The sequence below is a fragment of the Hyaena hyaena genome, unplaced genomic scaffold (assembly GCF_003009895.1).
Source record: "Hyaena hyaena isolate Hyena2069 unplaced genomic scaffold, ASM300989v1 scaffold_33, whole genome shotgun sequence".
Taxonomy (NCBI): Eukaryota; Metazoa; Chordata; class Mammalia; order Carnivora; family Hyaenidae; genus Hyaena; species Hyaena hyaena.
In genome coordinates, this window is record NW_024080666.1 from 1625187 (window position 1) to 1651345 (window position 26159).

The window sequence follows — 26159 nt, forward strand, 5'->3', positions numbered from 1 at the left end:
CCCAAAAAACAAACAACCCAGTGAAGAAATGGGCAGAAGATAGGAACAGACACTTCTCCAAAGAGGACATCCAGATGGCCAACAGACACATGAAACGATGCTCAGCATCCCTCCTCATCAGGGAAATACAGATCAAAACCACACTGAGATACCACCTCACGCCAGTCAGAGTGGCTAAAATGAGCAAATCAGAGAACTCTAGATGCTGGCGAGGATGTGGAGAAACGGGCCCCCTCCTACACTGTTGGTGGGAATGTAAACTGGTGCAGCCCCTCTGGAAAAGAGAGTGGAGATTACTCAGGAAACTAACCATAGAACTCACCTCTGACCCAGCAATAGCACTGCTAGGAATTTACCCAAGGGATACAGAAATGTGGATGCATAGGAGCACATGTACCCCAGTGTTCATAGCAGCACTCTCCACAATAGCCAAAACATGGAACGAGCCTAAGTGTCCGTCAACGGACGAATGGATCCAGAAGATGTGGTTTATCTATACCATGGAGTACTGCATGGCAATGAGAAACAATGAAATCTGGCCATGTGTAGCAACATGGATGGACCTTGAGAGTGTTATGCTGAGCGAAATAAGTCAGGCAGAGAAGGACAAATATCATATGTTTGCACGTATAGGAGGACTAGGAGGAACTTGACTGAGGAACAAGGGGGAGAAGAAGGGGAGAAATGGTGGGGTAAAGGGAGAGAGGCAAACCATGAGAGACCCTTGAATGCTGACAAAAACTGAGGACTGATGGATGTGGGGGGGAGGGGGGATGGGCATGGAGGGGGACACTTGTGGGGATGAGCACTGGGTGTTATGTGGAAACTAATTTGACAATAAACTATTTGTTAAAAAAAAAAAAAAAGATTTGTATAAATGAGGGGGGCCTGGGTGGCTCAGTCACTTAAGGGTCCGACTTCGACTCAGGTCATGATCTCACAGTTTGTGGGTTAGAGCCCCATATCGGGTTCTGTGATAACAGCTCAGAGCCTGGACCCTGCTTCAGATTCTGTATTTCCCTCTTTCTCTGACCCTCCCCTGCTCACGCTGTCTCTCTCACAATCTCTCTCAAAAGTAAATAAAGCATTTAAAAAAATTTGAAATTAAAAAAAGGTTTGTATAAATGAGAGGGAGGTTATACCATGTCTTTGATTTTAACTTTTAAAACGAGCCCCTCCACTACTGACAGCATCAGTGATACACTGCACCACTTTTTAGTCTTTCTGCGTATTTTACTTTCACAGTATCCTTGGTGGTGTGACACTGATATTTCTAAATTTTGGTCTTAATCCTTTGAATTTGTCAGTTGTTTTTGTTAAACTTATGTTCCATTTACAGTACTGTCCATTTTCTTATCCAACAGTAAGTAAAAAAACGAGGATGTTTTTCCCTCCGTATTCGTTGACTCTGTCCTTTGCCAACACTAACACCCATTTCATGAAGGCTTTTGTTTTTATCCAAGTGGCCCACTCTGCCCTAGCAGAGCAGCACGAGGTCAAGGCTCCTGCCTTTTTTTTTTCTCTCTTCACATGAAATTAATAACTTGCTCCAACAGTAGTTTGTTTTAGGACATTTCCAGCCCAGATGGTGGAAAGTTCTTGGGATAATATGGCAGCCAGAGCAACACTTTGGCTTTTTCAAGTTGACTTTGTTTTGGCGATTGTGTGATGCAGATCTTCTGAAGATCATACAAGGACATTAAAACAAGAAAGATCTGTTGGCTTTACAACATTTTTCATCTTTTAAAAACCACCACGCTCAGCGTGGTAGCATTTTGGTTTCTTTCAAGTAGTATTGGCCTGTCTGGCTCTTTTCCTTGATTGTTTGGCACGTAGGGTAGGCCAATTAATACATTTAAAATTTTGTTTTCACAGAAATCTAACATTGCCCCCAATCCCCTGTTTTGAGCAGTATAGAAAGTTGCAGCAAGAAATGGCATTAGACACCACCTTGCCCAATGTACTTATTAAAAATCGGAAAGCTGAGACCCAGAGGAATTATTTGTTGACATTAACAGAATGAGTTTAATAGCTTAGAAGCAGACCCTAAATCTCCTAATTTTGGATCACTGACTTCTACATCACAGCACAATGTGATTTAATCTTTTGTTTGCTCTTACTTCACTATGTCATCAGATGTGAATCGATGAAAGTTTAATTTTAACATTTATGACAGTCCTCTGTTTTTAGTTCTTGATTAATTTAATTTTAGAGCATATTTTAAAAATATCCAGACACCTAAATGAACAGTCTCCTGTCTCTTCTGGTCCCACACCCCGCAAGCTGTCCCGTTTGCTTCTGTATGTCACCACTGTTCCTAGTCTCTTCTGTATCTTTCCTGAAGATGTCCATGCAGTGACCATGCAGTTATGAGCACAGTCTTATTTCTCCCTGCAGCCACACAGAAGGCAGGAAGTGATACATACTGTTCTGAACTTTCTTCTTTTTCCAATCAGCAACTTATTCCAGGCAGCTTCTGTGCACAAGCATTTAAAGAGCTTTCTCATTTTTGTTGTGGGGATATTCAAACACCTCCAGATTTACCCATTGAAAGTATATCATTAGATGGTTGTTAGTGTACTCACAAAAGTTGTGCAACTGTCGTTACCATCTAATTATAGGACTCCCATTGCTCCTTTGTGATATGAATTTAAAGTTTAGTTTTTCTGAATTTACCTTTTTTTTTAATTTTTTTTTTTATGTTTTATTTATTTCTGGGAGAGAGAGAGAGAGAGAGACAGCGTGAGCAGGGGAGGGTCAGAGAGAGAGGGAGTCACAGACTGAAACAGGCTCCAGGCTCCGAGCTGGCAGTCAGCACAGAGCCCGACGTGGGGCTCGAACCCACGAACCGTGAGATCATGACCTAAGTGAAAGTCGGACGCTTAACCGACTAAGCCACCCAGGCGCCCCTGAATTTGCCTTTCTTTTTTTTTAAAGATTTGAATTAAAACAATTTTTTTTTTAACATTTATTCATTTTTGAGAGAGAGGTAGAGTCTGAGTGGGGAATGGGCAGAAAGAGGGAGACACAGAATCCGAAGCAGGCTCCAGGCTCTGACATGGGGCTCGAACCCTTAAGTGGTGAGATCATGACCTGAGCTGAAGTTGGATGCTTAATTGACTGAGCCACCCAGGCTCCCCTAAGTAATCTCTATACCTACAGGGGACTCGAACCCACAACCTTGAGGTCAAGAGTTGCAAGTTCTACCAACCAAGACAGCCAGGTGCCCCTCTAAATTTGCCTTTGACAGAAGCTTATAGCATGCTCTGTTTTGATATGATAAGTTTTTAAAGATGATTTTAAAGAATCTTAATTTATGAATCTTTTAAAGCCTCTAGGCCTTTGGATTTATAAGCTGGCTCATTGTTAGCTTTCTTGACCCTTTTTCTTTCTACTTGCCATCTTGCACATTTCATTCTAGCCCCACTGGCTTCTTTAGCATTCCTTGAATATGCTAGGTATGTTCTTACCTCAGGGCCTTGACATGTGCTGCTCCCTCTCCCTGGCAGACTCTTCCTGTGCCTCCTTGCTTTTTTCAAGTCTTTGCTCAACTGTCAGCTTCGCGTTGAGTCTTCTTATTTAAAATTGTAACACATCTGTGATAGGTCATCAGTGGTCCCCCAAATGCATTCTCCTCCTCTTTATTAGAATTCGGCTGAGCAGTGGCTGTCCAGGCAGAGATGACATTCCTCAGGCTGGCTTGCCAGTGAGCTATGGGTGTACCAGAGGAATTGGCATATACAATTAAAAAGAAATGACTTTCCTGGGAGTGCATTTTCCTCCCTTCTCCCTGATGGGAAATGATAATTGGAACAAACTCAGAAGCACGTGCAAAGGGTAACCGAGCTTTCTTCCCAGCAGAGCCTTTGGATGATCTTCCTAAGTAGGTCCTGCTTGATCTGATTGCTAACTGGCTGAGAAGTAAGCTTTGATCTGTGTAAACATAATTTTGGGCGTCTGTAGTAGCAGTGTAGCCTCATTATTCCTTACCCTTCCACCCTAACCAGGTACTCCTTATCCAACCTTCATGCGTTATTTTCTTTAGTAGAGGGTCTGAGGTGTAGATTCAAGTGTTTTTTCCTTCTGAAAGAAGGCTACGCAGTTGTTTCAACAGTACATGTATCACTGTATGTTTGGTATTGGATTGCTGGAGTCCCATTCTTAACTTGTGTAACAATGATTTACAAATAAGAAGGGCCTGCTTGGCTCTTCAATAGATTCCTCATAGGACAGATCATTGTTGCTTCAGTCATTATCAAATCTGAGTGACTGTGATGTACTTGACCTGTTTTTTATTCTACGCAAACAAAGAGATGCTAGACGCTCTTCTTTTCAGGCATTAATTCTTTTTGTTTCTCTAAATCTTATATTTTTCTTAATATTAAATGGTATCTTGACATATGAGACGTCTTGGGCTCATATTTGTAGGCTATTTTGAAATAAGAATAGTATATACTGTGTGTGCTGTGCCACTAAGCTTTATTTTGAGTAAAAAGTTTTTACTCAAATGTGTATTTGCTTTTGGTAGTTATTACATACTAGGTGTCTGTGAGTGTTAGAATGTGGTTTGTTTCTTAGGAAGGGACAAAATTTTAGGTATAAAGTCTTTCAAATAGTGTTTATTTTACAGAATCGGTGACACTGTGCCCTCAGCCAGTATTTAAAAGCTTAACATACAGCTTTGATTGGCAAGTGTGACAGTTAATTTTGTGTGACAGCTTAACCAAGCTGAGGGGTGCCTAGAGGTCAGACATTATTTCATTATTTCTGGGTGTATCCGTGAGTGTGTTTCTGGAAGCAGTTAGCATTAGAATCAGTAGACTGAGTGAGAAAGAGCATACTCCCCAGTGCTGGTATCATCTAGTCCTTTGAGGGCATGGATAAAACACAAAGGTGGAGGAAGGAGACAAATTTAATCTCTTGCTTTAGCTGAGATGTCTGTCTTCTCATGTCCTTAGACATTGGTGCTCCTGATTCATGGGTCTTCTGACTTAGATTGGGGTTTTTTTCTGGTTCTCAGGCCTTTGGGTTTGGACTGGGACCACACCAGTGGCTTTTCCTGGGCCTTCACCTTGTGGATGGCAAGTGATGGACCTCTCAACTTCTGTAATTGTGTGAGCCATTGCCTTAGAGCAAATCTCTTTTCCTATATACCTGTTCCTATACTATTGATTCTCTTTCTCTGCAGATACAGCAAGTGTGGCGGACTCATTGCTATGGCCTGAATGCCTGTGTCCCTCCAAAATTCTTATGTTGAAACCTAACCTACAAGGTGATGGTATTGGGGGGCTGATTAGGTCATGAGGACAGAGACCTCATGAATGGGATTAGTGCCCATGTAAAAGATACCCAAGAAAGCTTCCTTGCCCCCCTTCCACCATGTGATAACAGAGCAAAAAGATGTATGCTGTTAGGGACACCTGGGTGGTTCAGTCGGTTGAGTGTCCAACTCTTGATCTCAGCTCAGGTGTTGATCTCAGGGTCACGAGTTCAAGCCCCACGTTGGACTCCATGCTGGACATGGAGCTTACTTAAAAAAACAAGAATAAACACATTAAAAAAAAAAAAAAGAATGAATGCTCACTGTGAACTTAAAAAAAACAAGAATAAAAACATAAAAAAAGGATGCTCACTGTTTGTGAACCAGAAAGCTCTCATCAGACACTGAATTTGCAGGTGGCTTGATCTAGGACTTTCTAGCCTTTGGAACTGTGAGAAATAAATTTCTATAGCTTGTGACCCACCCAGTCTCTGTTAGTTTGTTATTGCAATCTACAAGCACGAAGACACTCATGCTAGATTGTTTGTCCCTCATTACAAATCTCTGTTACTTTGATTGTTTACAATGAAGTGAGAAGAGAAGAATCGGTAAGACCACCTATGGTTAAAATGAGGTTAGAAATTATTCTCATACTATCATCACTCACTTGTTGTCCCGGAAATTTCCCAGTAGAGACAGCCAATTTGGAGCAAATATTTCTTGTACTCATTTTTTTTCATGCTCTTCCCATTTAAAAACTTTAAATTAAAAATAATAAAAACGGGCACCTGAGTGGCTCAGTCGGTTAGGCGTTCGACTTCAGCCCGCGTTGTGATTTCATGGCTTGTGAGTTCGAGCCCCACATCGGGCTCTGTGCTAACAGCTTAGAGCCTGGAGCCTGCTTCAGATTCTGTGTATCTCTCTCTCTCTCTCTCTCTCTCTCTCTCTCTCTACCCCTCCCCCGCTCATGCTCTGTCTCTCTCTGTCTCAAAAATAAATAAACATTAAAAAAAATAATAAAATAGTTACCTATAATCTCATCTCTCAAGATTACTTTTTAAATATTTTGCCTGTTAGCATCTGCATGTATATTCATTCATACAATACATAATATTCTACTATCTTTGTTCCATATTACATCGTAAGGCAAATATTTCAATAAAGTAGTTTCAGAAGCAGATGGGTAACATGTTTTCTAAGGCTAGCATAACCCGGATACTAAAACCTAACAAACATCACATAAAAAGAAAATTACAGACTAGTATCTCTTATCAATATGGGAGAAACCTCTTTTTAAAAAAAAATCAGTACGTTGTATCCAATAATATATGGTAAAGGACATAACATCATACACAAGTGGGGCTTATCTGAAGAATATGATATTGTTCACACTTGAAAATCCATCAACATAATATGCCACATTGGCAGAATAAATTAGAAAAGCCATATGAATGTCTCAGTAAGTGTGGAAAAAGCATTTGACCAAATTCAACATCCATTCATGAAAAAAAAAGCCCTTAGAAAACTAGGAATAGAAGGAAACATCTTCAGTACATGTAAGTACATGTAAAGTGATCGTCCATTTGCAGTGTTCTTGATTTAGGTTGATACACTGTCTGTGAGTTCTAAATCTAGAAGCCTGTCTTCTTTGATTAGTCTGAGTCTTTCTTGCCCACTTTAGCATCCAGTCTGTCACTGAGTGCTGTTGGTTTTGTTCAATATCATTCAAGTCCGTTTGCTCTTTTCCATTCCTGTTGTCACTGTTTTCATTGTGGTCCTCATGATGTTCTAGCGAGGTAATTTATTACATGTTCCTTGTTTCCTGAATTGACCAAAGCATTTCCCCATGTCCAATACGTCTCCCAACCTCTGATGCCTCCCTTTGTCCCGCTGTCCCTGATTTTGGACACATGAGGCATAGGGTTGAATAGATCACATTCTTCAATTCAAGGGTCATTGTCATCACTGCTTCATGTAAGGTCCATCCCGCCCTCCATTTGATATTCATCTATTCACTTATTTCCACTTATCCTCATTCCGTGCTGCTCTTCTTTCCCATAAACAGCCATTTTAAATGTGTTTAATGCATTATTTTTATGTGTATATGCTCAATTAAATGTTACATGTACATGGATTTTTAATGTACATAAGTAGAATTGTTATAGAACTCTTTGTTTACTTATTCCTTGCACAACTGTTTTTAAGAGTTACCTGTGATGCTAAGTGAACATTTAGTCTGTTGCTATTAAAACTTCCATTGTGTATATCCACCACATTTTGTTTATCCAGTTCTTCAGTGATGGACACTGGGGCTTTCTCCAACTTTGAAACACCATAAATAATGAATTGTTTCATAGTTTGTTAGGATCAGGAGGGCAGGTACAGCTGGTGTGGTGCCTCTGACTGAGATACCTCTTGAGGTTGTAGTTAAGCTTATTGCTGGGGCTGTGGCCTCATCAGAAGCCTCAGCTAGGGAGGGGGAGACCTCCTTTCTTGATTTCTCACTTGCTGTCGCCAGGATTCGGTTCCTCTAGAGAAATTGGACTAAGGGCCTCAGTTCTTCACTGGCTGTTGACTGGAGTCCTCCCTTAGTTCTTTGCCAGGTAGACTTAGCCATGTGTCAGCTCACCACAAGGTGGCTGGTTTCCCCCACATAAAGGAAAAAAAAAAAAAAAGAGCAAGAGAGGGTACCCAGTACAAGCTATAGTAGCTTTGTAAGTTAATCTCCCCTTGAAAGTGGTTAGAAGTGAGTTATTAGATTCAGCCTACACTCAAGGGGAGCCAGTACATAAGGGCATATGAATAGCAGGAAGCAGGGATTATTGGGGGTTGTTTTAGAGTTTGCCCACCACAGTCCTCTGACAGGTGCTATGATTTTTAATTTGGCATATATACATATTTGGGACATGGGTTGCTTTCTAAAGATGACTTCTCTGGTTAATATTTTTATCAGGAGTACATGAGACTTTGTTTTCTACAGCATAAAGGGATATCACATTGTCTTAAACTTTTTACATATTTTGTTCTTATTTCCTAATGGCAGTCTTGCCTTTTTCTTGGCCATTTGCAGGAGTTGCTGGCAATATTCTAGATATTAGTTTCTTATTCTTCCTCTCTGTATCATCTGCCTGTTGCCTTTGTCCAGTGTTTCATTTGTTGAGCAAAAATCCTCAGTTTTGATGTGATAAAGTGTATTTTTTGGTTTTAAGGTTTCTGCTCTTAGGCTTTTATTTAAGAAGTCCCTTCTTGTCCCTCTGTTAGAAACTTATCGTACGTTTTCTTGTGTTAACTTTAGCTTTACCGTTCACATCCAAGTCTTTAATCTATCTATAGTAGGTCTTTGACAGGGATCCATCATTGTTTTCTTTGTGAAATGAGCCAGTCTTCTGTCCAATCTCTTCTGTCCTCATTGATTTGTGTATCCATCTTTACTGTCTGTTGTTTATGTCTACACCAGAGGTGTGAGCCATACATTTGGATCTTAGGTGGATTTCATTCATTTGTCTCTTTTTTTGCATGTGCAAATACCATGCTGTTTTTATTGTTACAGCTGCGTAGCATGGCTTGATACCTGGTAGTAAAAGGCCCTCTCTTCACTCTTCATTTTCAAGGTTGACTTAGCCATGTTTACTCTTCCATAAAAAGTTTAGAGTCCATTTAGGACATCCCTGAAAAAGTTCCTGCATTGACTGTAAGACTAATTTGTGTAATTTCTTCAACAGTTTGTGAAGAATTGTTATCTTCATGGTATTAAGTCATTCCATCAGATCGTCCTTTGTGTACTTTATTCCTGTTTTACTGCTATTAATGGATGCTGGTCAGAAAAATGAATAGAGGATACCCTCTCCGTCACTAGCATTCTGGGTTCATGAAATTCCCTTTACATTTTTCTTGCAATGAGTGTTCTTTTGTATTGTGATCAGGTATTACATGACCTCAACCCATTTCTCCCCTTTTTGCTATTCCAAGCTACGAATGCTGATGCATCTATTCAGGAAGCCCCAATCAGTTCCAATAAAAATCAGAGCACTAAAGATCCCTCTGTTTCTGTATCCATTTATCCATGGAGTGACTGTTATGTACTGGAGTTGCGAATACAAATAACTACAAACTGAAAGGATCCCTTGCTAGAATCTCACGTGTTCTAGTAAGAAAGAGACTTGTCTGCAAATAACTGCGCACCAGTCATGCTTTAGGGCTTAACTTAATGTCACTATTTTAGAAGAGCTTTAAAACTAGAATCCCCTTTAATCCTTTCACATTGTTACTTGCTCTTTTTCTTTATGGCCCTTTCTGATGTAATTATTTCTTGAGTTCTCTTTTCTCCACTAAATTGTATGGTCCGTAAAAGCAGGAGTCTTCTCTATTTGTTGGTGGATGTGTCTCCAATATGTGGCATTATGCCTGTCTAGACACAGTAAGAATACGTTTTTTGTAAATATTTGTTGCATGATGCATGAACCGGAATACAGCGTAATAAAAGATCTGCTGGAACTTTTACCCATAGACCCGTGGGAGCACATAAGAGAGATCGCTTAGTGCTGTTTAGGAATTTGGGGGGAAGGGATTTTTCAGCTTGTTAGGAAACTTGGTGTTATGTTGAGTCAGTATTCTTATGTGCTGTCAACTTTCCCTACCTCCCAACATCAAACCCTCCACCCTTCACTCCTGTAGCTTTAACAGAATTCTGTGGGAAGAAAGGAGGATCCAAAGCTAAATACTTCTCCTCTTGTAAGTTGTTTGGCCCAATTAATTTTGAAGGAGAACTACTCTGTGTTGTAAATATACACTCTTTCCTCAAGGTTGTCAGACTTTGTATTTATTAATAGGCACGGTCTTAGCTTTAACAAAGTAAAACTATTTCTTTGTGAATCTGGCACCTAGAGTGAGATGTAAAACTATAAACCACTGCAGCTGATTCTTTATAATTGATGTCATAACTGAATATATTAGCAAATGTCTCAGAGGTGACCACCTATGTAGATAGGCGCTACCCTGTAGCAAGATATTTTGTTTTTCAGGATTTGGCTTTAAGCCCTGACTCAACTAAAAATTTAGCCAGTTGACTGTAGGGTATGGATTCCTGACAGGCATGGGCTATATGAATAAATGATTACTGGGATGCAAAATCTTCTGGGTTCTGAACAGCCAAACCACCATTAATGAATCATAATGTGACACATCAGCCTTGTCTTTCATTCAGTTCTAGAAATAAGAACAAATAAAAGAATTGCATTTTACAATGGCAATTACAGAAATTTCAGGAAAGATAATTATTCTCTAATACTTAAAAAGTGAGATTTCTGATTAGAACTGAGATTTACCCATTATATAATAACATAAATTGCATGGACCTCTTGTGTTTTGTTTTATACACTTTGCTTTTAAAATTTGCATTTCTGTCAGCAATGACTCCTTAAAATATCTGGGAGAATTTAAGCATGCCCAATTCTAGAATTGAGTCATGTGTAATTTGTTTAATGAGCCTCATTTAAGTAGGTGATAAGTGGTTTTTTTGTTTGTTTGATTGTTTTTTTGTTTTTGACTTACCATGAACATTTCAGTTCTGTCAAAAATTTTTGATATTTAGCACTGTTACCCTCTTTGCTGTGTTGTTGAGGTCTCCACTTTCCTGATCTGTTACTGTTCCCCATGATCATCACGTTTAAACTTTTGCAGTAACTGAAGATTACTTGATGCATTTATTCCTGTTTGTGCTTCCTCCTCAGCCAAAACTTTGTTTCCTTTTTATTTGATCTAAGACTTATTTCTAAAGAGGGTTAATGATCTCGGGAGGACAGGAGTGGTCCTTCATAATAGAAACATGCTTAATAAAACAGTGATAATTTGTTCACTGTCCATATTTTGCTGAACATGCAGCGTTGGCCTTAAGGCAGCAGACGATAGAGATGGAGGGTGTAGGGCACACCATTGTTCTACTTGTTATGTGATTATCAACACGAAAAGACATTGTTTTCTTCCTCGCACTGTGCTTCTCCTAATTTTGACAATCTGAATGTTCGTTTCAGCATTATAACTAAACAGGTAAGAGCCTAAGTATTTAGGGTTTATCTTCAAAGCAGAACATTGCTGGTAACTGTTTCCATTATGCACTAATAGACTTGTCATTCAGCAGGAGATTGGAACTGGAAAATAGGAAAGTAATGGGATGCCCAACCCAGTACAAAAGCTAATGGTGGGGGAAAAGCTTTCATATTTTTGCCTGACTTAATTTTTGTTAAACATGTTAATATTTCTTTGTAACCTAGAAACATATTGAGTATTTAGATTGAGTTTTTAAATGTATAGTTTATTTAGAAAAGAGCAGTTCTAATCTTGCAAAGTGACCATTATTCTGTTTGCTTTCTGTTTCTGCAGAGATATTACATACGACATCTCAGTAGAAGCGGTGTCAACGATGGTGGTTTTCCTCTCTTGCCAGCTCTTCCACAAAGAAGTTTTGCGACAGAGCATCAGTCACAAGTATTTGATGCGAGGTCGATGGTATGTTTCTATTTTACATTTTTCTACCTTTGTTTTAATTGTACAAATCTCTATTTCTGGTCCTGTTCCCTAACCTTACTATTGTCCAAGATGTCCCGCCGAACGCTTCCTTCGGTCATTCTGTCCACACTCCAAACCCCACGCATAAGTAACCCAATTCTGCTTTCCTGTTTAAACTGCCCATCCTCCCCACCCCTTACATTCCCCAGCTTTTAACCTTCTCGAGTAGTTTCTCTGTCGAAGTGAAATTTTGAAGTCCTCCTCCTCCTTCCTTCTGCATCATTCTCTGCATGTAAGCACCCGTCAGTCACGTCTGTCCGCTGAAGTTGTTTTCAGTTTCCCCCCCTCTCACTAGTCCCGTTGAAACCACCATCATGTCTGCCCGGTCACCCTGTGTCTCCAGCAGCCTCTGAGCTGATGGTTCCTACTTTCACATGGTCACAAATATTTATTGTGTGGCAGCCATGTGCCAGGCATGTGTTAGGATGGGGCGTCTATTCTTGAGCGGAAGCTGTAAGTTTACTGTCTCCTAATGGGGAGCTGGGAGCAGCTACAGAATACACACACACACACACACACACGCACGCACGCACACCACACACACACCTTCTATTGACACAGTTTTCATAGAACTTGAGAGTGTAAAGCAGGTGCAAACCAAGTAGCTTTGATGGACGATCTCAGAGAGTGGGAACTCTGTCACACCTCTCTCCCACTCCTCTCTCCACACTCCTCTCATCCCATTACTTAAAGGCAAAGAGTGTGTTAATATTTAAACAACCTCTATACATATATATCTTCTGTATGCATGCATAAATTTAATGATTTCATATGTGAAATGTATAGTCTTCTATATTACTGCTTTTTAAATTCTTGCTTTGCCCTGCTGATTCTGTTACCATCTCCCTTCAAGCACCAGGTACTGTCTAATACCCTGAATTACTACTGTCTCACCTGTCATACAGATTACCAGTAAGGTAACTGAAGCTCAAGAGTTGAAGTGATTTGACCAGCAACTATGGCATAGAAACAGGAGAGCCAGCCAGACTTCAGCCTCAAGTCTGATCTCAAAGCCCACGATCCTCACCATTGTGTGACAGTTCCTTTCAATTGTGTTAATCCCTTTAATAGTAATAGATTCTAAAGACTCTGTCCTAAAGGTCATCATACAGAATCAGGTGACTTCCATGAGTTTGATTTTCTTCTTTTTTCTTTTTGTGTAGTCTTCCATATACCAGCAAACTTGTGAAAACCCTATTGTATAACTTTATCAGACAAGAAAAGCCACCCCCTCCGGGAGCACACGTTCTCTCACAGCAATCTGATGGCGGGGGACTGCTGTATGGACTTGCGTCCGGAGTAGCAAGTAAGTCTGATCAACTTTTGTCGGTTCTTTGGTGTAGATAGAGTTTGTATAAAATTAGGCGTAAGATACTCCGTTCCCTTGGCCGCTGCTGCCGATGGTTACATTGGCCCCATGCAGTGGCTGAATGCGAAATACTGAAAGTCACTGAAAATATTTTGTTCATTTAGTGTAGTGATTAATGCAATGAAATGTATGCAAATAATGAATAGATTGTCTACCTATAAAACACCACTTTTCAAGAATAATGTTTATAATACGCGTACTGCATGCATTATGCAGTTATGCGCTTGGGAACTTTTCTCTGCTGTGCTTTATGAGGAAACTCTGCTCTTTTATAGGCTTTATTGGTTAGGATTTTACATGACTAATTAGGTGTAGTTTTCTTGTTAGACTCACTGTTTCATTCATTCAGTGACAGATTAGCACATTTTGAAGAATTTTGTATTAACTTCTGGAATGGGCACAAACACGGGTTTCATCAGATTGGGAGCAGATTCCTGAACCGAAGGAAATCCTTCCCTCCCTGACGGTAAAGCCTCATTCCTGGCTCCTGGTGTTGGGCATGCAGACACCAGAAGTGGCAGGAGTGGCTCTGGTTCTGTCGTTAGCGTGGCGGGCCCGTGTCACGTGAAGGCACGGAATCCGACCTTCGGCTTTATTCCGAAGGAGAATCGGAAAGCAGACTGGCGCTGCGGCAGCCGTGAGGCCAACAGGGGGCTCGTACCGCAGCAGCAGCAGGAGCGGTGCTTGCGGAGCGCGGAGTGTGGCTGTGAGGAGCTCCACGTGGAGCCCGGTGCCACGGCCGAGTAGTGTCTGCGCTGTGCCCGGGGCGGCAGTTTGATGTCGAAATGCGGTGCTGCTTGATGATGTGCTAGGTAATGAGTCTTGGGAACGTCTTTGGGTTAAAAGACCTCTGTTGACTTGCGGAACTGATCTGGGGGGCAGGCTTTCCAGATTTGCCTTCCTTTGATTTCTTGTGACACTGTGGTTGAATTACATTTGTGGTCCCTGTAGCTTTGCCTTGGGTGCTGAGCAGGCTGCCTGGACTGCCAGCCCCGCCGAGGTTCGTGCTCTGCTTTGCTCCTACCCTCTACCCTTGTTGTCTCGGGGGGGGGGGAGGCGTTCATGGCTTCCGAAGGCAGCATGGCACTGGCTTCTCGTGTTTTCCTTTTTTGATCATTAAACTGGTATAATATATCAAAGCGAGTATTTTCCGGTACTTCAGTATGGTTGGGGATTTGGGAGAGGAGATAGTGTAAGTTCATTAACTGTTTTCTTCGAAACAGTGGCAATACTTTGCGCTTTTTTTTTTTTTATGGGCAAACATAGATTTGTGTGCAGTGTTCGGTTTTTCTTGGAGTTCTGTGTCATCAGAAGAATGTCCAGTATGGTAACACGGTGTCATCAGTACCAAGTGCCAAAAAACTTTTAAACTTAGAGCCGTTCCTACCTAGTTAGCAGTGTATCAGAAGGAAGTCTGTTAATTTTCCTAGCTTTCAATTTTTCTGTCTATTGAATGAGAAGGTCAGAATAGATTCTCTCTGAGATTCTTTCCATATAACTTTCAATGAGTGGTTCTATGGCTTTTCTTCCCACCACTAAAAATTTAATACTCGGAGTCAGAGGGAGAGGTGACAGTGAAAAAAATTTATTATGCAGTTAAGGGCATTAAAATGGACGTATGATTTTTAGTGTGCTGTAGTCACAGGATATTTTATGTACCTCCTTACGTCTTCATAAAATTAGTCATATAAAGGTATAAATCATGATGGAATGATTATTCATTATTTCACAGTTTGTGACTCAAAGGATTATAAAAAACAGCAAAAGGATGTTCTCTTCCTAAAAAGTATAGCTATTTATTGTGGGCAAAAAGGATAAGACAGGAAAAGTAGTCATGTAATTTTGAATTAAGCCACATTCCATGAAAGTCAGGTTGACAAGGATATTTGACTTCAGTTGTGTGATCACTTTTGAAGATCTTTTGGTTGCTAGTTAAGGAATTTTCTTACTTTTTTTTTTCAAGTTTATTTGAGAGAGACACAGAGAGAGAGAGAAAGTAGGGGAAGGGCAGAGAGAGAATCCTAAGCAGTCCTGCACCATCAGTGCAGAGCCCGATGCAGGCTCAAACTCACAAACCAAGAGATCATGACCTGAGCCAAAGATGGGTGTTTAACTGACTGAGCCACCCAGGCAACCCAGGAATTTTCTTGCTTTACTATTGGATATTGGCTTAAGGAAAATATGATTTGGAAGCTCCTCACTGAAAAAAAAAATTCCAAGGCCAAATATAAATAATAAACTCTTTTGGATGATACTTATCTTCATTGGGACTGAGTTTTTCTGATTATAGAAAGCATTTCCTTTCACACCAGAGTAAGTATCGTTGGTGTTGCTTGAATAAATTTCTTTGAAACCGAGTGCCTTATTTTGGAAAACTTTATGGCTTTGGATAGTGCCGTTTTTTGGCACTGGCAGGAAAGAGGAGCTTGCTCATGCTAGGTGAGTGGTGAACCACACATCTGGACCCTCACAGAGTTAGGCAAGGCCTCTGGTTTATTCTCACTTTTTCAGATTTATTTTTAGTTATTTTGCTGCTGTATTTGTTTCCCAGACTCTAGCCAAAACTCTTTTACTCTTTACGTGCCTTATGCTTTCTCCCTTTCATGTCTTTTCTCGGATTATCTCTTTCACCTATGATCCTAATTCTTCCTCTCTGACTTTTTTCTGCCCGTCCATCCATTAAGGGCTATCTCAGGTACCACCTTCTCTGTGAAGACTTCTTGTTCTCTCCTAGCCAGAGGTTATCTTTTCCTGTGGCATACTTAGCACTCTGCTTTGTATTATGATTGCTACATACAAACATCACTCTCCATACTTGAGCTCTACACACAGTCCACTTATCAACTTCAGTAAATTCAATATTCAATCACCCTTACAAACAAATGTTTATTTCTTTGTCAGTAAAACTAAAGAAATGGAGATTTCCTATGTGTATTGAAATCTACTTTATTGATACAGTATCATTGGCTTGTACCTAAATTGAATTTTTACAATTAGGTGTTCTTGTAACTACACTGGTAACAACTTATCTATCTCAGACTAACTGCTCCATGATGCAGCACACGCTCTTCTTTCTGTTTATTATTGGTCCTGCAATATGCAGTGGGTGTTTGGATGATCTTTGAAAAGAAGGTAATAAAGAAATGGAGGAAATATTACTATCTTTTAATGACCACTAGTAGGTTTTTTTTCATAGTTAATGAGAGTAATGAAAATTACTTGTATGGATTTTTTTTTTTACGTTTTATTTATTTTTGAGAGAGAGATAGAGACAGCGTGACCAGGGGAGGGTCAGAGAGAGAGGGAGACACAGAATCTGATGCAGGCTCCAGGCTCTGAGCTAGCTGTCAGCACAGAGCCCGATGCGGAGCTCAAATCCACGAACTGCGAGACCATGACGTGGGCCGAAGTCGGATGCTCAACTGATTGAGCCACCCAGGCGCCCACTTGTATGGATTTTGTTCTTTTTTAAAAAATTGTTTTCACGTATGTCAAGTGTGCTTTCTTTCCCTGGAAGTGGTTAGAATCAACGGTACATTAATAGATTACCTGAGAGCACCTGTGATACATGCCAACAAGCCTCTTCATAACTTTGCAGTACAAGAAAAAATTGTTTCCTTCTTCTTTCCAGCTTTTTAGTTTAGAGATTTCTCTAAAATGCTGACAAAATGGAAAAAGAACCAACTGATACATCACTTCACTGTTTCGGAAAGAGTGCTAGAATTTTAATCAATGTATTTTTTAATGAAGCCTGGAATTCCAAGATTAGGAGAAATAAGGATAAAGGTCATCTAGTGGCTTCTCAACATTAGCAACCCATCTGGTATAATTAAAAAAAATGAGTGCAGATGAAACTTACACCTTTTCATTTCTAACTCCTTTACATATATGCTTGGGCACAGTCATATACATTTTCAATAAGCATTCTAGATGATTCTGATATAGCTGGTCCATTTCAGCACCACTCACTTGGTCTGAGTCCATTTGGACTCAGTCCCTTGGCTCTGTTTTGCTGTGGGCCCTTCATTGCACAGTTGAGCTGATACTGTCACCTACTGAGGAGTGTAGTGTTGGGAGGCAGCTCGGATGGTTTTAACTGACCTTCTCCTCCTGTGTTGTCTTGGTTTCTCTTCTTGTTGTTGTTTTCTGTTGCTGATGAGGTTCATTGTATCAGTTTTTCCTGAGGTGTAACCATTGGTACAGTACTCCAGCACCAAATAGATTGGGGTATAGACTCCCTGATTTTGGACACTGCGGGATTTTTTTTGTTTTTTGTTCTTTATTAATCTAGACTAAATGCTCCTTAACTGTTTTGGCAGATAATATTCGGTTATTAATGAGTTTTTGTTAGTTTGATCTCTGTCTTTTCTGTACCTGTAACTTTTATGTCCTGCCTTTCCCCTCTAGGTTTTATACATGTAATGTTCAGTGTATCTCAGATTCAGTTTTGTTAGTTATGGTATGATCCATAATTATAGCTAAAGGTAATTATCTGTGCTCATTTTCAGCCCTGGCTTATCCTTAAACAAATATTTTGGGGCTTCCTCCTTTACTCATGGTTCTGTCCTTGGCACCATCTTGAAAGCAGATTGACTCATTCTCATTCCTTTGTGGAAGCAGGGTATTTCTGTAGGTAGCACATGTGAAATAACAAAGAAAATTAGTGTATCGAGGCATTTTATGACTTTTCTATGGAGACTCGATTTCCTTTCCTGGAATCCCAGTGAGGATTAGCTGGGGTGGGGTGGGGGTGGGGACAAGAGCCTGGTTTTCCCAGGCAGCAGGTCTCAGAGTTGATGAGGATTCCCAGAGTTTCTCCTGACTTTCAGGGCTTACCCACAAGGGTCTTCATGAGGCTGGAGCTGGTAGTCCTCTAGCGGCAGGAGGTGTAGCCAGGCCTCCTGTGAGTTCACACCAGCGTCTTCCCCTCCCCACATGTCTCCATTCTGGATTATACCACAGGTACTTCTCAGCTGACTTCTCTCTCAGTCCTGGAAGTCCTTGTGGATAAGGAGAGATTGCCAGAGCTTGATATTGAAAATCAGATGATTCGGAATGGAGTCCCAGCCTAGTGTGATCTTAGACAAGTTCTTTAACTCTTTGACTCTCATTATCCTACCGTATAAAGCTGATGAACAAACAAGATTTTTTGTACCAGGTTATTGTGAAGAATACATGAGATATTGTATATCAAGTAACTTCTGAAACTCTACAACATCTCTCCTCGTGTGAATAACTTTCTTTTTAACCTGCATTGAAGCCCCTCTGCTTTTTGCTAAAATCAAGATAACTTAAAAGAAAATACATCTAGGGGCGCTCGGGTGGCTTAGTTGGTTGAGCGTCCGACTTTCGCTCGGGTCATGATCTCGTGGTTCGTGGGTTCGAGCCCCGCGTCGGGCTCTGTGCTGACTGCCAGCTCAGAGCCTGGAGCCTGTTTCAGTCTGTGGCTCCCTCTCTCTCTGACCCTCCCCTGCTCACGCTGTCTCTCTCTCTCTCTCCTAGAAATAAATAAAACATTTTAAAAAAAAAGAAAATACATTTAAAAGAAAATACATCTAATTAGATGACGTGAGTGATCAGAAAACCTCTGATAAACTTAATGTAAGTTTAAAATTTCAGAGAATATTTTATCTTTTTCGTCTGTTCATCAGAAGTCAGAATTTATGTAAAAAATGTTTTGAAACCCCAGACGTGTTTTTGCTCTTTCTCCAGCTGGCTTTTCATTTTATGTGGTGCAAAAGTTGGCCACTGACAGTCAGAAAGGAAAATCTGATTGTTAGATAGATACTGCCCACAGGAGATTTCGCCTTGCTTCCTAAATGAACTTGCCTTGACAACAATTGCTATGGTACCGTTTCTTCTTCACTCATTTGTCTGTAAAAATATAGTTTCTTTTTTATAGTTTATGAAATTAGCCAGACTTTAGTACAAAAAGACTTGATGCCGACCTAACCTGTATTATAGTAAATATTTCAAATGTTCAACTAATCAAAGGCATTAGCAGTATTGGTAGTCTTAGTTATGGTTAGTAAGGCGGTTGACTCTTAGTTCTTACCTTACGCTATGAGCTTATCACCCTCCCCTGTTAAAGATGTTCTGCAGAGCAAATGATCGGAGCCACTTACCTCTCTGATTTGTAACGTGATGCAGCAGGGTGTATGGTGAGGACACAGCCTGCACAGCTATAACAAAATACCATAGCTTAGATGGCTGTGAGAGCAAACACTTAGTTCTTTCAGTACCAGAGGCTGGGAAGTCCAAGATCCAGGTTCTAGCAGACTTAGTTCTTGGTCAGGGCCCTCTCCCTGGCCCTCTTCCTGTCGAGCTGTATTTTCACATGGCGGAGAGAAAGCTCTGGTGTCTCTCCCTCTTCTTGTAAGGGTACTAATCCCAATGTAGGAGCTCCACCTTCATGACCTCATCTACACCTAATCACCTCCCAGAGGCCTCCCCTTCTGTTACCATCACATTGGGGGTTAGGGCTTCGATATATGAATTTTGGGGGGACACATTCAGTCCATCATAGGTATTAAGCACTGAAATTCTGTTTGGGAGGCCACCAGTCTCTTATAGGTTGGTAGCCAAGGCCCCTCTAAGTGCCAGTCGTTCTTTGTTTTAAATCACAGTCCTGCTTATGGTGGGGCCAGTTCAGGTCACTCACAGCCTCTTCCAACCTCACAAATGTGTTTTGTTTTTTTAAAAAGGGCATTCCAGAATGTATAAGGAGTCCCTCCAAAAATAATTCTGTGATTGAAACAGACTTTTCTGATTTTGGAGGCCACCATTTACATTGTCCTTTGGAGGGATTGGCTCTAGATTTTGATAATCGAAATCGTGGAAGAGATGCAAGTATGAGACTGGCTGTTGGTATCAGGCAGACCTGGGACTCCATGTCAGTCCTGTGGTCTGTCAACTAGGACTGTTCGCTGTTAACCTCTCAGTAGTGACTCAGATCAGTCACGGTAAAAAGAGGATAATACCTCCCTTTGCAGGACTGCTAAGGCAATCAAATGAGCAAAAGTGTAGGAAAGAGCCAGACCTAGCAGGTACACAACAATGGTCACAATGAATATTGCATAGTTATGTTTAAAAGATGACTTGGTTTTAAAAAAATTTATTTTAAATGCCAATGACCATATAGTGATTTACAAGTTTACTCAGATTTCTAATATAACTAAATTATGAAAATATCTGCTCTTTGGTATACACATTAAAAAAATGTTTTTAATGTTTATTTTTGAGAGAGAGAGCGAGCGAGCAGGGGAGGGGCAGAGAGAAAGGGAGACACAGAATCCAGAGCAAGCTCCAGGCTCTGAGCTGTCAGTGCAGAGCCTGATGTGGGGCTCGAACTCACGACCATGAGATCATGACCTGAGCTGAAGTCAGCAGCTTAACCGAGCCACCCAGGTCTCCCAGTATACACATTTATAATAGAGATTGCAGATAGTCACTGAAAGAATTACTAATTATGTTGAATACTTCATATTGTGAGAAAGAAAAACATAACAGTTATTTCGTTTTCTTTTGATTCTGTCCTAACTTCTTTGATCTTGTCTTTTCTTATATTTTCAAGCTTTTTACTTGCCTCTGATGCCTAAAAAATGTGAAGCAAGGAAGGGTTGACCTTGAAATTTCTTGTGTTTTTTTTCTTTATAAGACAAAGCTGTAATATGATTATAACTGAGTATTTAATGTTTTAAAGAGCCAACCCTAATTAAATGTGTTCTGCCAAACTGGGCTTTCCATCACAAGTCCTGAGGTTTTACACAATAACTTCTGATATATGGCTTTTCCATTTGAATGAGCCATCAAAAATGTTTTCTTTTCCTTTGCTTGCGGTGGTGGGTGTCCCAGCCAAATTGTAAGGCCAAAGTTGTGATTGTTTGTTTAGGCAGATGCTGTAGTAGAGAAATTAATAAAGTAGAATTTGAAGATTAAAACTGCTATCTCTCTGGATTACTTTTATTGAGAAAGTTATTGAATTCGTTACGATAGGTGTGCGATGCAGTGGTTGTAATTTATTTTATGTGATGATTATTTTTCTCTTCAGTTTTGGCTTTTTCTGGGCTGACTCATTGCATGAAAGAAAAACTACAGTAAGAGAAAAAGTATGTGGCACTCAGAAAGAGGCATACTTGTGAAAACATTTCTAAGTAAAGCGCTTTGAACTTTCAAGAAAAGAAAGTGCTTTGTAAATAAACAATAATTACATTCTCAGTTCATTTTTACTTGGAATGATTTGGTAGATTTTATATACCAGGTGAGAGAATGGCTTTTTCTCACCCTACTTTATTTTCAGGACTGAACCAATTCTGTGGCCTATAAAATAAGAGTTAATTTCATTTTGCTGGTTCCTTGTGGTGGTTCCTTGTGGGGATACATGGAGCATTTAGGTTAGTATCTGCAACCCCAAATGTCTGTATTCAGTTGCAGAGTGGCAAAAGAAGCTATTTTAATTGCTCTCTGAAAAATAAAGTGTTTCAAATTTTACATTTTTTAAAAGTGCTTACTAAATGATATTCATTGACAGTAACGTGGTGTCTCAAACTCCAGTTCTGGCTTCTCTGGTTTTATCCTTGTAATTTGCTGACCACCACACCCGAGATGGCCCTGACAGTGAGTGTGCCAGCCCTCCGTGCCCATTTCCTTCTTAACAGTTAGGAAAGGAAGGCGGAGGCCTCTTTTCTGTCACAGATAGTTGGGAAACAAATCCATTCATATTCACCAGGAAGATTACAGAATAAAGTAGTCAGTTTCAAATGAGATCCTAGGAGTAAGTTTCTAAGGCTTACTAGAAGTGATTCGATCTGTTTCTAGGACTTCTGTGACAGAATTTGTAGTATTGTGAAATTTTAAAATAATAAAGAGTTAAAAAAATAAGAATATTAAAAGTAGGGAATTACAGTTCTGTGAGAAGACAAAACTTATTTAAAAAATGAAGCAATTAAAAGGGATTTGCTTTGGGGCGCCTGTGTGGCTTAGTCGGTTAAGCATCCGACTTTCGCTTAGGTCATGATCTCGCGGTTCGTGGGTTCGAGCCCCGCGTCGGGCTCTGTGCTGACTGCCAGCTCAGAGCCTGGAGCCTGTTTCAGTCTGTGACTCCCTCTCTCTCTGACCCTCCCCTGCTCACGCTGTCTCTCTCTCTCTCTCTCCTAGAAATAAATAAAACATTAAAAAAAAAAAAGAAAAAAAAGGGATTTGCTTTAAAACTGTTAAATTCTATCACAGTCAAGTGAGTGTAACTTTTATGAAGCAGCTGTTTTAATTTACATTAATTTCAGCACGGATATTGGAGTAAATTCAAAGGCCACTTGCTGACGGAATTTGTGAATGGTAGTAAAAACTCTTAGAAATGATAGTTGGTATAGTTTTGGGACCACCAAAACTATTCTTTCTTTCTTTTATTTCTTTCTTTCTTTGTTTTTTTTTTTTTACATTTTTAATTTATTTTTGAGAGACAGAGTGAGACAGAGAGTGAACTGGGGAGGGGCAGAGAGAGTAGGAAACACACAATCTGAAACCGCCTCCAGGCTCCAAGCAAGCATTCAGCACAGAGCTTGACGTGGGCCTCGAACACACGAACCATGAGATCATGACCTGAGCCGAAGTCGGACGCTCAACTGACTGAGCCATTCAGGCACCCCGGGACCATCATTTTCAATGAATAAATAATATTTTAAAGTTTAGTGTTATGAGTTATTCAAAGACTCCCTTTTAAAATATATTTGGAGCTTGCTTTGAAATACATTAACAAAATAAGCTACACTGATGGGTGACTGTAGGGATGCATAGATGGATAGGGATGTTATCACAAATGCAGCAAAATGTTCATGTAACATCTAAGTGGTGAGTATATGGGTATTCGCTCTCTAATTCTTCTACTTTTCCTGTATGTGTGACAGTTTTCATAATAAAATGTTGCGGGATTAAGGGGTGCCTGGGTGGCTCAGTTGGTTAAATGTTCGACTTCAGCTAGGTCATGATCTCATGGTTCATGAGTTCAGGTCCCGCGTCGGGCTTCACGCTGACAGCTCAGAGCCTGGAGCCTGCTTCAGATTCGTGTCTCCCTCTCACCCTGCCCCTTCCCTGCTCGTGCTCGGTGTCTCTCTCTCAAAAATAAACATTAAAAAAAAATTTTTTTTTAAATCTTGGGGAAAGAACAGAATCACTATGAAGATGACTTAGTGTTGTAAATTTCAGCTTGTACATTAACAAGCTGCATCTTTGCCCCTGAGCCATTTAGAATTGCTAGGGAAGATTCTAAAGAATGTGGAGTTGACCAGACCTGGGTTCAAACCCTTACCGCAAGTAACCTAATTATCTCTATAACCTTGTGAAAGTTTTGTTATCTCTCTAAGCCTTCCCCTGTCTATAAAAATGTAATGATGAATCCTTGCAGAATTATGGTATCACTTTGTTTTTTCCTTTTGTGAGCCAGACCCTAGTCCTCGAAGGCTTATTGAATCCAGTTTGGATGAATAGTGGATAGAGAAAGGGAGGTACAATTCATTGTGGTGCCTGGGAGTCTCCAGACTCATTTCTGCAAGGCCATGGAGGTCCCGTACTTGACAGGGGCCAGGCGAAAGAAAGGGAGGGAGAGAAGCAGCTAGACAATCCTCCCCGGTGGGATAGTGACTTGGAAGCTTTTGGCATCAGATCCGAGCTTGAAACTGGGCCCTGCCTTCTACTGGTGGTGTCACTTTTATTAAGTTACTTAACTTCATTGAACCCTAATTCCCTCAGTTTAAAAATGGAACCTAGAATATTGTTTACCCTGTGGGCTTCTGTTACATTTAAATAATGTATATCTGACAGGTCGTGGTTAAGTGCTAAAAGCAAATACCATAATCCCTTTATCTTCCTCATCCTCCCCCCTTCTGTATCAGTCTCTCCAGTTTTCCGAACACCGTATTTACTTTTGTCTCACATGTTTCATGTTCCATCAGCCTTTCTGCTATAACAAGATTAAGGAAGTTGCCTCCCCTTTTCTAGATGATGGAAAAGGATAATAAAGAGATCCAGCAGCAACCTCCTTGGCCATAACTTCGCCAAATTGGAAGCCTCACTAGCTATCAGTACCGTGTTTTCAGGCCATTTGATGCAAAAGCAAGCCCAGTTGAGATCATTTTGCAATTAAAAGTTTCATAAGCTACTGAGTGGCCCCCTGATGCTATAGATTGAGGGTAAATGTTGGAACATTTTAAACTTGTCTTTTTTTTTTTTCATGTTTATTTAGTTTTGAGAGACAGAGACAGAGTATGTGCAGGGGAGGGATAGAGAGAGGGAGACACAGAATCCTGAAGCAGGCTCCAAGCTCTGAGCTATCAGCACAGAGCCCGATACGGAGCTCAAATGGGCCTCGAACTCATGAGCTATGAGATCAGCTGCCCAACTGACTGAGTCATCCAGGAGCCCCTAAACTTGTCTTTTTAAAACTCCTCCTAATAATATTTCTGTGCCTTTGTAATGTTAGTCCATTCTTAACCCCCAGTTTGTCTATCTTAGAAAGTATAGAGAGACAGATACCAACTTCAGGAGAGGAGGTCTTCTCAATAGTAATTATTCTGAAGTAGAAAGCTTTCCAGGAATATTTCTAAAAGTAAAAACAGTTTGGCCTATTTACATATTGATATCATTCAAGAGATGGTGCTGTTTGGGTAAATAACAGTTAGTGGGGTTATCTATTGTTTATTTTTTGAGGCCCGTTTGTATTTGAACCTGCCCTAGTTTGCTCCACTACTGTAGGATCTTCCTACACGAGCAGGAAGCCATTGGAACCGTGCTTGCACCTGTTAGACAGCCCGCCGGAGGCAGGAAAAAAAATGCCTTCTCTCTTCTTTGCCCCTCCTGGTCTCACTGTCCACTTTAACCTGAAGCCAGCAGGCAAAGGATTTTGGAAAATAAGAGTTTGCAGGGTTTGACTCCCTACACTATCGACCATAGGTGAGAGTGGGGTGGAAATGAGAGCAACAGACATTAAATAGTACTCGTGTGATCCTTATTGTACAGAAGTTATGTAATTTTCATTAATCACACAGCGGGTAGGTGGGAAGACTGGACTTTAAAATTATGTGTAGCTTCAAAACCAATGGCGTTTTCTTGATACCATCTATCTTTGTCTACACTGTATGCTGTTTGTGTGTAAGATATTTATTCCTCTGTGTGTGTTTATAAAAATCTTTAAAACAGTACTTCACAAAGAGCTTTAGAAGTAATGAATATTTAAGCGGATAAGCTATAATTCTACCACTGTGTAACAAATCAACTGTTTCTATTTTTTCTCATTTTTCAGTTCTTATCCCTGTCTATACATATATATGTATATAGCAAATTAAATGTTAAAGTAGGAGAGATTTAAGATGTGCAAATAAAACCAGGTTTTATTTTGTCATTAGGGTACATAATGAAAATAAAATAGCATTACCATATACTTGGAAAGTTTGATTCCCAATGAGGAAAGGTGTGATTTAAATCCGAGCTGTTACTTCCGTTAATTTCATACCTGACTTGGTCAAATCCGGAAGCAGGCAAATTCTTGCCGTAGAGTAGCTGGAGTTATTTACCTTTTTCTTTTAAGGTATGATTAGTAGCACATGCTCTGAGGGTTCCTGTTGATAATATTTAAAAAAGGGAAAAAAGGGGATGTCTTGGTAAGTGTACCCGTGTTTCTGCCAGGTCTCAAGTTGCTCATAGAGCTCACTGGTTTATCTGGACACAGTGTCTCCCTGAGCTAAGTTACAGAAAGACTCAAACAGCAGGAAATGTTCGGCACACTAGCTGCTCAGTCATCTCAGATCGAAGGGGCATGTTTTGGGGGCAACGCAAAGGGTTTATTTAAATATGGTATAAGACTGACTGCTAGCTTGTCTCTTCCCCCATATTAGCTGACTACATGGAGGCCAAGAATAGATCATGTTTCTCAGAACCTTTTGCAACCATGCAGTTTGGCCAAGGGAATGTAAGCTG

General features: G+C 40.3%; 1 protein-coding gene across 3 annotated transcripts in view; it reads left to right on the forward strand.

Annotated features, from left to right (window-relative positions):
- The window catches only part of DYM (dymeclin), a 343795-nt gene that overhangs the window by 92436 nt on the left and 225200 nt on the right, over positions 1-26159 (forward strand). For all 3 annotated transcript variants that reach the window (XM_039228828.1, XM_039228829.1, XM_039228827.1), the window contains 2 exons: positions 11639-11764; positions 12988-13130. In XM_039228828.1, coding sequence (XP_039084759.1) covers positions 11639-11764; positions 12988-13130 — 269 coding nt within the window. The remainder of the gene's footprint in view (positions 1-11638; positions 11765-12987; positions 13131-26159) is intronic.